Source organism: Cylas formicarius, unplaced genomic scaffold (assembly GCF_029955315.1).
Source record: "Cylas formicarius isolate icCylForm1 unplaced genomic scaffold, icCylForm1.1 PGA_scaffold_3__17_contigs__length_32017465, whole genome shotgun sequence".
Classification (NCBI taxonomy): domain Eukaryota; kingdom Metazoa; phylum Arthropoda; class Insecta; order Coleoptera; family Brentidae; genus Cylas; species Cylas formicarius.
The window spans coordinates 15,663,596-15,677,384 of record NW_026844326.1 but is presented as its reverse complement, the minus strand read 5'-3'; the positions used below and the strand labels follow the sequence as shown (position 1 = coordinate 15,677,384).

The following is a 13,789-nucleotide window of genomic DNA, read 5'->3' as shown; positions in this document are numbered from 1 at the left end:
ACATAAAAGTCTTTTGCTACAGTTCTGTCATGCGAATATGTTATTTTGTATGTTAGTTGTATTGTTGTTTATTAATTATTTATTTTTTTGGAACTTAAATGGTTTAAAATCAACTCCAACGGAGTCGGTTATTATAAGAACTTGCGTTTTTTTCCGAAACCCACAAACCTGACACATTTTTCGGGATGCCTGCTGTAACAAATTCTCTCCCAATGTGAGACAATTAACAGGCCACCAATATCCCACGAAAGGCTGCAATATATCGGGTGTCTATCGAAATGACTTCTGAGCGTCTAAAACAGCGACTGAATTAAAAATCGTACGAATATTAAAAAACAATTCAAGTGCCCATATTAACTAAATATTGAAATCTATTAATACATTTGTCGTTGTAAAATATCTCGTTATTATTTTTGTGCACGATATACATCACGTTAAAACCGCTAATAATAGAAAATAATTATCTGGTCCAAACCTCAACATCGCCCTGTTTTCGTTGGCTTTTCATCGACGGACAAAAATGAATTTTTCGCCTGTTAATTTTAATTTTCGGCGGACTACCTATCCGACATTTTTGGCTTGCGATACCGTACCAGTAGCTATAGCTCCCTATTGGTACGCTGACTATTTTCCATGAACGCGTTCGAATTTCAGGGGACTAAAATGATTGATTGCCGACAAAAACCGTTATTTTCATATGCTGATAATTGAAGCAAACATCAAAAAGCGTTGAGAAAATCCATTCGATATGCGTATGTGCGAGTCAATTCAAAATTCGCTGTTAACCAATAAGATTTGTCATTTCGAATCCCAATTTCAACCAATAAAACCAAACGTTCAACACTCAATATGGCCAGTGTGTTTTCAGGTTGGATGTTGCATTTTTTTGGAAGTATTTTGTCAAAGTATTCCTTGATTTTTAAGGAAAAAAAACGAGTTTGCTGTTCCGAAAGAAAATCGCGCAAACTGGAGGCTAGGGGTATGCGCGCAAGATCATTTGCGCATCAGTTTATATGGCTATTTTCACAATAAAGATCAAAAGCGTGCTTATAAAAATAAGCGGTAAATTTAATTTAGGATCTGTCTTGTAGCCAACATATTAAAATCATTGTTTCAATTTTCGAGGGTCTCAAAATTAATCGCCCCTGGCTTTGATGTTTTGCACTGCTTGCAATCTGAGCGTTATTTATTATCCGTACAATTTCAATTTAAAAACCGAGCTTTCAATTAAAGATCTTCCTCAGTGACTAACAGCCCCCCACTCTTTGATATAAAAGTGTTCCTGGTGGCCAATTCTGTTTATTTTGTTTACGTTTTTGGGTGTTTTAGTTAGGTTTGTTTAACGATATAATGGCCAGTAAAATCGATGGCGGACCGAGTTGGTTGGATTTCGTCTTAGATCCTCCGAGGCGAGAGTCGATTTATGTAAGCTCAACAAAAGGTCACGTACAAAGCACATAAATTTCGGATATGTTACACTTTGACTCACCTTCAGTAGCTAATTCCGTAGGTTTAAATCGGCTTCAATGTTTTTAAAATACGAGTTTTTTATTACCACCTTTATTAGAAACGTTGGATTATTTGCTAATTTAAAAATAAATAATACCTTAAAGACAACGCGATATGTTGATTAAACTGGGTTTTTTTTCGCAATGAAGTTTAGTTAGTATTCATTGCTTTACTGTTAATATAATTAATAATATGATTATACGTTACATATTTTAAAATATTTTTATTTTTTATAGGGTGCTACAAATTATTGCTGTCACAAAAAAAACTCCAAATTTGCCATACCCAAAAAAAATTTATACCGGATATTCAAAAAGTGAAGTCAAATAAAAAAAAACATTCGCTCAGTTTCTGATAATCTGGTTTATACAGTTAACTTAATAGTTTGAAGTTTTTTGCGTTCCGTTTCTTAAATGCCTAAGATACTTTCCAATGGCCGGAAATATGTTTTGCGAGTACTTTGTGCGTGATTTGACATAAAATTGTAATTTTGATTGAGCTCGTTGGTAAATAAATTTCATATTTAAAAAAAATGCTCGAATGAATCCCTTGAAAACTTTAGTGCTTAATTATTAATAATTAATAATCAATTAATAATAATTAATAAATGTGCATCGTTTTACTTGCTCATATCTCATTTCTTTCTAGAAAGGGGTTGATAATATTTCCTCGTCTTTCTTCAATAGTATAAAGTTTGTTTCTAACGACTAATATTTCCTTTAAAAATGTTACCTATCTATGTCTTCAATCAATCATTAAGAATCAATATCGCGACCATAAGGAAAAAGAAAGTTGGTTGTTTCAAAAAATCGGAACGCCGTAAGGAATATTTACCGAAAAGTGAAGTTCGAAAAATTTGCTGTGAAAATGTCAGTTTTTTCAGCTTCAATGCTCTATTAAGCAATACTCACAGAAATGTTATCGTCCCTAAAAGTAATGGAGCTATTAATTGGCGTGGATTAATTGATTTATGGACAAAATTTTATAATCTGCTTTTGATGTATCTAATATTATATTATGCAACAGGTGCGGTAAACGGCATTTAACTCACGAGTTTATTTGACACGAGCGGAGCGAGCTAGTTAAAAGCGAGTGAGTTAAAAAGTTTACCGAACATGTTGCATACTATACTTTTTCTACGACCGTCACGCAAAAATTACAATTTAACAAATTAAAAATAATAACAGATTATCGGATTGCTGAATTTCGTACCAATTCAAACAAAATATTTACTAGTTGCCATTAAACCTAATTATTGTACGTTAGACAGAGAGATATGTATTATTGGATATGTCATATAAACAGCGCAATAAGCACAATTTTAAAGCGTTATGTTTTTTATTTAACTTTTACAATTGATCATTAACTAGTTTATTTAAAGAAAAAGACTGTAATTGGAAGAAAAATCATCCAAGGATAGAGATTTTAAGAGGATTAAATTTTTAAGATCGTATAGCAACAAAAAGTAGGTCCTAATCTTCAATTTTGTTTTGTTTGTACTGATTAGTACAATTGGTGTTGGCAAGATATTAATATAAAAACTGTAAAAACCACTAAAGTTCATGCGAAAGGTATGTAAAATTTCTGTGGGAAACTTAAATTATAAATGTCACTTTACTTACCGAATGGTCCACTAGATTTTAATTGTAGCTTATAGCAAGTAGTATTTATAAATTGTCTGATATATTGCATAGCATTTTTCTGTGTATTAGTTTTTGGGTATATTTTTGCAAAACAACACGATTACATTCACTGATATGACCATCAGAATTGACAAACTTCAAAATTCAAACAGTGCGGTAAAATCTCCGAAAACATCCGATTGCTCCCAAATCCATGTAAAATCCTGGAAATGTCCGAAGTGTCTCGGATTCGTGGGAAACGAAACTGGCGTGGTAAAGTGACGCTTCCCGCACTCTAGATCGGTGTGTAATTAGGTATTTTGCAGACGGGAGTAGAAAATATACCTAATTAAACATCAATCTAGCGTGCGGGATGCGTCACTCTACCACGCCAGTTTCGTTTCCCACGGATCTGAGCCACTTCGGACATTTCCGATATTTTACCACACGGGTTTGGGAGCAATCGGATGTTTTCGGAGATATTTCCCACGCTTTGAATTTTGACGTCTCTCAACTCTGACGGTCATGTCAGTGAATGTATTTGTGCTGTTTTGCGAAAATGCATCCAAAAACTAACTGTCGTAGAAAAAGTATAGTATGCAACACGTTAGGTAAACTTTTTAACTCACTCGTTTATTAAAAACTCGTGATTCAAATGACGTTTACCGCACTTGTTGCATAATATACTATTACAGACGGGAATAGAAAAAGAAAATTGAAGTAATTAAGATATTTTCTAAAGAAGCCAAAAAGTAACTCACGAAAACTAACCCGAACAAGATTTTTGGTATATGATATGATATAGTTCTTTTTATTTTAATTTAATTTTCTAATTTTAATTAAGATTAAGTTGTTCCAAAATTGATAATTTGATTAATTGATTTTCGGTTTTCCGTTTTAAACCTAGATGTCTAGATCAAATAGATATTTTAATATTGTAACTCGTGTATGCAATGAAATTGAATTATTGTAACATTCTTATCTATCATAGTATAGTATTAATAATTTAATTAATTTAATTAATAATTACTATTTCCCTGATTTTAAATATTTGAATATCGATAGATGTACTTAGTGTCTTATAAAGACAGGCAAACATCAGTATGCATGACCGAGGCTCGACAATGAGACTTGTGAAAACTTACTCTTTTAAAAAGAGATAGACCAACTTCATGCAAATTAATTTAGTCGAATAAACAAATCAAAAATGAGAGGTTAAAATTTTCTGTAAAGGCGGAGTAATTTATAAATTCTATTCCCAATATTCCATGTTTCTGTTTGTGGTTTAGGATTTATTTTAATTGTGGTGATAGATCAATGTGTGGTAATCGTCTTATCGACCTGCTACTGCAACAACGTGGAAAAAAAAGAACGGTTTGCTGTATTTTATTTGCTTATCTCGCTCAGTCATTTGTCGACAATTGAGTTATCGCCTGATCCGCTCGTCAATTTATACAAATTAAAATTACTGTTTATAAAACTTCTGGATTCCTCGTGCGTTGGTTGTTGTTGAGTCGAGCTTGCTAACGTTTCGCCAATCATCCCGTTGGCTTCTTTAGAGCTTAACTGAAACTGACTGTTTTTATATTGTTTGAGGGGGCGGAGCTAAATGAGGGGTCGGTAAAGACCTGAGTCGCGGTTAAGATTGATTGGTTGCTGGAGTTTCAATTAAGCTATGAAGAAGCCGACGGGATGATTCAACAACAACCGACGCAGAAACAATCCAGAAGTTTGGTAAATAGTATTACAGTAGTCTGTGGAAGTTTGTTTAAAAAATTATTACATACAATTGCCTTCATACAATACCAAAACTATTGGCGACTTTTCTGTTTACCTGTATGCTTCCGGAAATCAGATTTGTATTTCATGGTAAAATTACGATTAAAAAAAAACTAGAAAACTTCAAATACAATTTTAAGAAAATTTTTTAATTTCAAATAAACTCCGCATTATATATCATGCAGATTACGTATAAACACTACCCATGTTTTTTATTCAAATAGCGACGCCAGGAGAAAACTTGATATATGGATTAAGCATTACCGAGTCGGATATTTATATACCCAACCGAATTTTCCAACAAAATCACTAATTACGTTCAGATTGTTTGACACCACCAATGCGCAAGCTATCTTTAGATTTTTGTCACCTCGTAATAAATAATTTACAGTGGCGTTACCACTTAAACCTAATGAACCGATATTTAGCTCTATCGCTTTTTATAATAATTTGCAGATATTTCTAGAAAATCTGGTTTCTAATTTTCACCTCCAATTTTTAGAAAAAAAAATTTCAGATAAAATAAAGTTATGAACGATTTATAGTACCTACCCCAAATCATTCAGTAAACATAAACAATAAATATATAAATACATCAATGTTCCAAGAAAACCCAGTAAAAAGTTACAGTTTGGTAATCTGGATGATCCTGATAACATGAGTATTTCGTTGTTAATTAAGATTAGATTTGAATGTTTTTCTATTTGTTACATCTATTTAATAATGTAAAATTTAAATAAACTTCTACGTGCAACTTTAGCGATTACTGTGGCTACGATTAGCGAGGTGAAACAATTCCCTTCCAATGGAAGTTATTTTCTGCGCACTCCACGGTCTCCATCAATTTTGCCTCTCAATATAAGTTGAAGTAGTCGATATTTCTCCCAAGAGATCTTTCGAATACTAATAACTGTTTTCAACAAATACGAAGGATTCCTAGCATTTCTTGATTTTAGTGATCCTGTCTTCATACACCTGTCCTCCTTCCAGGCAGTTTATAATAGTATCTAAAAGTTAACAAATTCCCAAGTGAAAATTAAAGCAATATCGCCTATGTTCGATATTAGGAAAGAGAGCAAAAGGACAAAGGTATCAAAATGTCATAAAAGTGAAAAAATAGGTTACTAGTCCAAACAATTTTTATAAATAAATGATGTATGTCTGTCAGTACCCGCTCATTCTTCACGACACCACGCTTTCCCTCTCGTGTCCTTCAAAAGATTGTTGCTATAGATTGCATTTTAATTTTGGTGTCAAGGCCTTCCCTAGAAGAGCTTGAAACTCGTTTAACCCTTTTCTGATTCTCCTTTCCCTTAGGATTATTGTTTGGAATATGCCTGTATTTTTTATTTCGTGACTCTTTTGGTTTAATAAAGGTCTTGGAATTTTAATTTATATGGAGATTATTTAGGGCAGTGACACCAGGCCCTCTTATTTGTGTTGCGGTCACAGTATTTTTTGGTATTTTCATCTTTTTTTTACTGAAGTTAAGTCATCATCGCTTTCTTCTACAATTTGAACTGCGCTGAAGCAGTGGATGAGGTTTTTCCCGCTGGCAGTAAACAGCAAAATCATCGTCTCTAAAGTCAGGCCCATTCTCAGGTTTGTGCTGTACATAACATCGCTAGCTTTATAATATTTTTTGAAAAAAGGAAGAAAGTTTTAATAAAGAAGTTTTAAATTTGCCTTTATTTCTTTTATCTCCACAGATCCAATGTGCCTTAAGTAGGCTATTTTTACTCGCCCTGTTGGTTTTCTCCATTATTTAAAATTATTAATGAATTTTGGTGCACAGTATGATAGGAATCGTTGAAAAACGTCGGCGCATGAAGTTATTATTTCTGAAACAAATATTGGTGGTATTTTTATTAACTTTATTTATTTATTTTTTAGTCCTATATAATTTTTTTACATAAGAATTGTGTTGCGGTACAACTGTATAGTGTTGTGTTGTCACCTGCAAATAAACAGAACATTGCACTCAAAGTTAAATCTGAAAAACACTCTTTGACTAATTAGATATATTTATCCTAAGCTGTTCTTAGGTATTCAGGTGTAGAATGGAATGAATAAATCAGAACCAGTTATTTTTAACAATCTCAACAATGCAAATAACTTTTATCCAAAAGTTACGGCGGCGTAACCGGCCTTCACGCACGCCACTGCCAAAGCGACTACATCAAACGAAAAACGAACGCGGATTTAACCCGCATATATCTTAACAGTAAGACTCATTTTTTTTCGCAAATTTTTATTAGAGTCCCGTGAGGGTGGGGGAACTATATAGTTTTTACGTGGAAAATGTTTTCCTAGTGTCTGTTTCCATTTGGTCGGCTAGCCAACAATTCCATCACGATGGTACGTTTGCAATGAACGTGTGTGTGTGCTGCGATTTACAAAAATTAGTTCGCAGAAGTGTGGATTAATCCTAATTAGACGTGCGCGGTGTTTTATGCGCACATTAATTATAAATTTATTTGACATGCCCTTTAGTCACTAAAAGGCTATAATAATTCTCAATAGTGATCATTTTTATTGGACGTTATCTCTACTTCGCAATGGGCTGGGGAGTTTTGACTGGTAATAGATGGGCAGAATGTATTTGAAAAAATAGTCACCAAGTTACGTAAAGTGTGTCACCGATAACGAAGATTGATCTATTTTAGCGCCGACATCGTTTATTAATTTTGGGCGCTATTTTTATTTTCGGTAGCTAAAAATAATTGGCATTTGCGTACGAATACTCGTTTTATTCTGTTTTATTTTTTGAAAAACAAGCTCATCTGAAAGTGTGTCCGTGTCCTGTTCATATAATTATATAGGTACAAAAGGAAGATGGAAGGGGAAGGGGAAATTGCGGCTTTTGGTTAACTTTCATAAATTACTTATATTATTATTATACTACATACTACATTTATTATTTATTTATAATATCCTACATTTTAGTCACCAAGTTTATTAGCTTATGACGTGGTCACCAGAACTGAAGTAATAAAACCATGACTAAATACTATCGAAATATACGATTGGTAACAAACCCGTGACTAAAGTACTGAAAACGTTCGCAGTAGTTCGCGACCGAATCTCTCGTCTGAAATTAACAGTTTCCGCACGCTTTATCAAAATGAACCTAAAAACTGTAATGCGTAGTTTGATTTTAATAATAACATATTCATAATCGAGTAAAATTTGCCAGTGGTTAATTTATAATAAATATAGTATTCTATGTAATATCCTTTAGAAACATTTATATGGCAATTAAGACGACACTATATCAGTTATCACCATTTAGATGTACAAATATTGAGAATATGGTAAAAAAAAATTTATGACCCATACGTTAAAAATTGGTGTAATCTTCCAATTAGGAAGTAGGAGTCAATATATCAAATTATAAGAAAAAATAACTCAAAACCATTTTTGCTAACTCAATTGATGCATTTTAAGCTAGTTTTATTAGTTAAGCTCCGTAGCTTAATCATTTTCAGTATTTATTGAAATTTGGGTCAGAGTTCTTGCCAAATATTTCGCTTTGGCTATTTTTATAATTACAAGTGTTATTTTTACACGAGATAAGCTAAAATTCTAAAATATTCTAAAATACATTTTTTTTTCAACAAAATTTTTTGTTACTTTTGGTTAGTTGGTAACTGTTGTAATCATTGTTGTTTGATATACATCTATAATAAAGACCCATGTTAATTAAAGTTCATGTTGTAAAAATCCAGCTATTTTACTTATGACGGGTTTTTGAACTGGTGAAATAAAAAGGAAAATTAAAAAAAAATACAAATACCGATTGAGGCCTTATTTCAACGCCTTTTTGTGTATAGTTATTGGGAAGAAAAGATTGTAAAAGAAAGTGTTGTTAGTAGATAACATTTAATATATGAATATATCCTAAACCAATATGAAATTAACATTAAACCAAAAACCCGTAAAAATTGCAATTTCTTTCGAGAGTCCGCGGGTGATGCATATGTCGCGAAATACCTTTTTCATTTTATCAATATATATTTCACCTACGTACCCGCATCAGTATTGATCTCGATATTGTTATTGATTGGGGCCACATAAGCTTCAGACAAACTTGTTAATAAAATATTCAAATAGATTATACGTCTTAGAGCGGTTGCTAGAGCTTTACTATAATTACATTAGATAATTGCGCCACGTTAGTTTTGCCGGATTAATAACGAATTCATGGAATATTTCCAGGTCGGTTTAAAGTTATGTTTCGTAACTGGAAATTCACCTGTTTCGTAGAAAATTAAATTTCCACAACGCGAAAATTCGCCGTTTGTCATTTTGCAGATCAATTTATCTGGAGTGTGTATTGAAACTGGTGGAGTAAAATTTTAATGCATATCGCATCCCCCCCAAGTGATCGAAAATTATTTTCTATTTTTACAATATTAATTGTTTACATTAATACACTTAGCGGAAAATGATTAAAAGTTTTCTACTTATATAACTTGATAATAACCTTGGTGCGATATTTTCATTGCATGTTAAAAAAGAAGGAATGTAATTAACTAAAATTGCAAATCCAAGTTTAGAGGTTGCAAATTGCAAAGTAACTTGATCAGTATCTACATGTTACTCCTTGAGCATAAAAAAATTGATTTTTCTTAAAAAATTGGAGTACACTGATTTTTGCCGGCTCTTTCTTTCCCTCTCTCTCGTGCAAATAAATATGCGAACTTACTAGGGCAACAGTTGTTCTCTATATGTTTCAAAATATTCTTTCTGGATTCTTCCTGCGTTGTTGATGATTCCAACTTGCTTACGTTTTGACAATCATCCTGCTGGTTGTTCAGTTTTAGTTAAGCGCTGTTGGCGAAACGTCATCAAGTGCGATTCATCAACAACCGACGCAAGAGGATTCTAGATTTATAAATAGAGATATAGGTTATCTGGATCGTTGTGCGCTGGCTGGTCAATTTGAGTACATCAAAGCGCAGTCAAATAAATGACTCTCAAATAAATATCACAAGTACTGGCTGATTCTGCACCTTCATAACAAGTGGTTCAAGAACAGCGGAAGCGCATTCGACTAATCACTTCAGAAATGACTTCGATTATTAAGCGAGATCCTAAAAATAAAATTTATTTCTGAAATGAAAGCTGGATGTCTTGTCAAAAAGACAGACGTAATGGAATGGAGACAAACGATTCACTACTCCGTCAAAAGCTGATAATGAATAATATTCATATATTGCGGCGTTGTGGCATTATGGCGAACAATATGAAGGAATTCTAGAGGAATTCGAACTAAATGCAAAGAAAATCGAGGACTGTTCACGAGAGTTGTCGCCTTCAAATTTCTTTGAAAACCACTTTTCCAGATCTTACTGCTTTGCAGCCCAATACAAGAATTTCCGTTTCTGATGGTGTTAAAGTTCTTCCTTATAGTCATACCAAGGATGTCAACGTCTTACGCGACCTTGTTGAAAAATTACAAAATCAAGAAACATAATATCAAAACTCTTCTTGTATTAACACCTAATTGTGAAAATGATTCTTTTTTACCAATTCTCCGTCTTGTTTGTTTAGTCGTCGGACGATGACCAAAAAATGGCGGTCATCCGCAAAGCGTTCCAAATGTTCGACACATCCAAGACTGGCTTCATCGAAACGGTCAAAATCGCCACCATTTTAAATACCATGGGTCAGTTGTTCGATGAAGGCGAACTTAACAACTTGATCAGGAAAAACGATCCCGATCATAGCGGCAAAGTCAATTTCGACGGTTTCGCTGAAATCGCTTCGCACTTCTTAGAGGAGGACGATGACGCAAACACTCAACAGGAACTTAAGGAGGCGTTCAGGTGATCAGTCCTTATAAAACTTCTTTCGTTTAACGGCATTTACTTCGCGATTTAGGTTGTACGACAGAGAAGGCAATGGTTACATAACGACAGGCACTCTCAAAGAAATCTTGGCCGCTTTGGATGATAACCTAACCAGCCGCGATCTCGATGGAATTATCGCCGAGATTGACACCGATGGATCTGGAACCGTTGACTTTGATGGTTAGTATTGTTAGCTTTCTGATAATTAGATCAAAGAAGTTAATCTTCTTGTGGTACTGCTTCGGCTTCCTTTCCCTCCGCGATATTCTACGAACACTAAAAATGTACTTTGTCGAAAAATGAATACAATCCCACGAATAATTCATTAAGTATATATTATTATTTATATACACGAAACAAATTTTATATTTATTTTGGGACGTGTTCACTTAATTCTTACAATATACCAACACCTTTGCGATATTTTTTGGCAATTTCGCGTCGTGGCTGCCACTATCCAGGTTTGTTGAATATCTATGCCATGCCATTTTTATCCATAGCATAGTAATCCAAAAAAAAAAAAATGGAAAAAGAAATCTTCAAGGATCGGTATTAAACATTATAGGTACTGAGAGCCCATCTTACAGAGCATGTGCAAATAGTAGACCGGGATTCGAGTCGTCTCTTTATCCAACACTTTTGACCTTATTTTGTTCCCCTCTCATTATGTATGAGGGATTTTAAGAAATTGCTGGGATCATTATATGACAAATGTTGATATTAATGTATATCTATTAGAATTTGTGATGTCTCAAAAGCTTAGAGGATATAGGGTGTCAAGCAACCCCTGACGATATAGACAAAGTAAAATTTTTTAACAACAAAATGCCTATATAGAAAATGACAAGGTGCGCCAGGCCTTGCTTACAAGTTTATTTGGTCCACACTAAACTTACGTAAGTCCAAAATGAAAATTTAGTCTTTTTAAAACTGTCATCTATGTTAAAGTTTAGAAGGATGATAAAATGCTTAGATTTGTTGAATTTTATGAGTGGATTTGTATTGTCTAATTTCAAAAAAATTACTTTTATTTCGTTATCCGTTGTCTAGCGTGCTCTGCGGTTGGGTCTTCAATAGTATTCCCAACAGATACGGTGAGCCTACTTAAAAGACCACGATCGTGCAAAACCTTATTGCATGTAAAGTGTTGTTAATTCGGTGTATAATTTGTTTCAGAATTCATGGAAATGATGACCGGTGATTAAGTTAAAAGTTATAATCTAGTGTATATTTATCTCTATTTAATTTTTTTGTTATGTAAGTGCTTGCCAAAGCAATCAATAAATTATTGTTGGCAAGGAACTGTGTTTTTGTTACGCGCTTAGGGAATCCACAGCCGATATAGATTTTGCGATAGCTTGGTCGAATTTTCTTTATGAGAAGTGCGATCCTGCGACTATCCAAAATTTCGTTTTGGATGGTTGCCACTCTGATTTTTTACGGAACATCGAAGATCTAAGGCATATAACTTGTTCGGTTGTTAATAATTGCATTGAACTTGGTGTTTGATTTATTCGAAAATGTTCTCGTGGTAAAATTTATGGTTTCCGCCAAATTGAGTTTTACGGTTGAGGCGGCGCGGGATTAATTAAAATTAATATTCTAAGTTTAACTCTTGCCTGACATCCGTGAAAAACGTGCAGGATTTTCCGGTCAGCGTGGCTGAAAATCAAAATTTCATGCCAGATTAAGCGGAACCTTCGAATATTGAGTTCTGTTTTTGAGTTGAGTTTTTAAAGCACACACTACAATCTTCTTTCAGTGAGAACAGTGGTAAATTGGAACAAAAGAGGTCACTATTTCAATTTGGATAATTTTGCAGAGAAAATTGTTTATAAAATATAGTATATTATATAATTCGCAAAATAGTACTTAGATTGGAAGTCCTAATTTATATTTTTCAATTTAATTGATAAATCTTGTTGGTTCAACCCAGTTTGAAAAAGTCCAAATTCAGATTCAAACTGCACGTTAACATGTAAATCGAAGAGAGATTTTGAAAAACTTCCACATTGGTATCTTCTGTTTAATAATACTTAAAAAACAAATGTGGTTCTGATTGCTATTAAGCTCGCTTATTTTATTTTTTAATATTGTGCTGAATTTTTGAGCTACATTTCTTCAACTGTTATAATTTCTTTCAATATAATTTTCAAAAGATTTAAGACGCTAACAGTTATATTAGAGATTTTTATATTAGAGATTTAAAAGATAAATTTATTATATACATTTACCAGGACGAACTATGTGCAGTATGACTAAATCAGGTGGAATTCTGTAAATGTTAACAAAAAAGGGGAAAATGTGTTCCACAGATTCTCAAGTAGTATAATTTAAAAATGACTATGCGGTAAAAGCTAATTATAGTAAGCAGGAGGATAAAAGGGAAAGATACCAAAATTAAGAATTGAGCTTGTCTATTAAGCATTAGAATACATTATTTTACGGCTAGTCCATTCATATTTTTGTCATCCAATATTGAAAGACCAGTTGGTGATTGAGTCAGCAGATACAAATGAAGCAACTACTTCAAGACAGCTGTATATTTATTTATTTATTTATAAACAAGTCTTTCCTACAGACAGATGCAGCTGTCCAATAAAAGGAAAGCCCAAAATGTCTAAAAAAAGATACTCTGTCAGTGGACTAGTTTAAATTATTAAAATATTTTTTACAAGTTAAATCTATTTAAGAACTAATTAACGCTTTAAATTATAGTGTATTAATTGGTGTTAAGTGTCGTTTAAAGGCTTCAAAGTTCAGAGTAAATGGGTCATAATAAATATCAAAAAAGCAACAATTTTCGCCAATTTTTGAATTTATGAATTCTGTATTTAAAGTGTCACACAGGGTCGTTCTGATGGGATTCAATAACTGACTTTTATTGATCAGAAAATTAGCATGTAAGCCATCCTATAGATCTATATTTTTGCAGTTTAGTGAGAGAATATATCTCGCGTCCTCCTCGTAGCACTGATTTCGATGAAAGGTACTTCAGTTACAGTATCGACGTATTTTTATACA

At 33.1% G+C, this 13,789-nt stretch overlaps 1 protein-coding gene across 3 annotated transcripts; it reads left to right on the top strand.

Annotated features, from left to right (window-relative positions):
• The first annotated feature begins 1,339 nt into the window (after positions 1-1,339).
• On the top strand, positions 1,340-12,063 carry LOC132700042 (troponin C-like). 3 transcript variants are annotated; one of them, XM_060667121.1, is made up of 4 exons: positions 1,403-1,425; positions 10,467-10,741; positions 10,797-10,945; positions 11,942-12,063. In XM_060667121.1, the coding sequence occupies exons 2-4, from the start codon at positions 10,488-10,490 to the stop codon at positions 11,968-11,970; spliced, it is 432 nt and encodes a 143-aa protein (XP_060523104.1). In that variant the 5' UTR covers positions 1,403-1,425; positions 10,467-10,487; the 3' UTR covers positions 11,971-12,063. The 3 variants fall into 3 exon arrangements, with proteins under 3 accessions (XP_060523105.1, XP_060523104.1, XP_060523106.1); XM_060667123.1 differs by lacking the exon at positions 1,403-1,425 and adding an exon at positions 7,110-7,268; XM_060667122.1 differs by lacking the exon at positions 11,942-12,063 and having other exon boundaries at positions 1,340-1,425; positions 10,797-10,950.
• Positions 12,064-13,789: the final 1,726 nt, after the last annotated feature.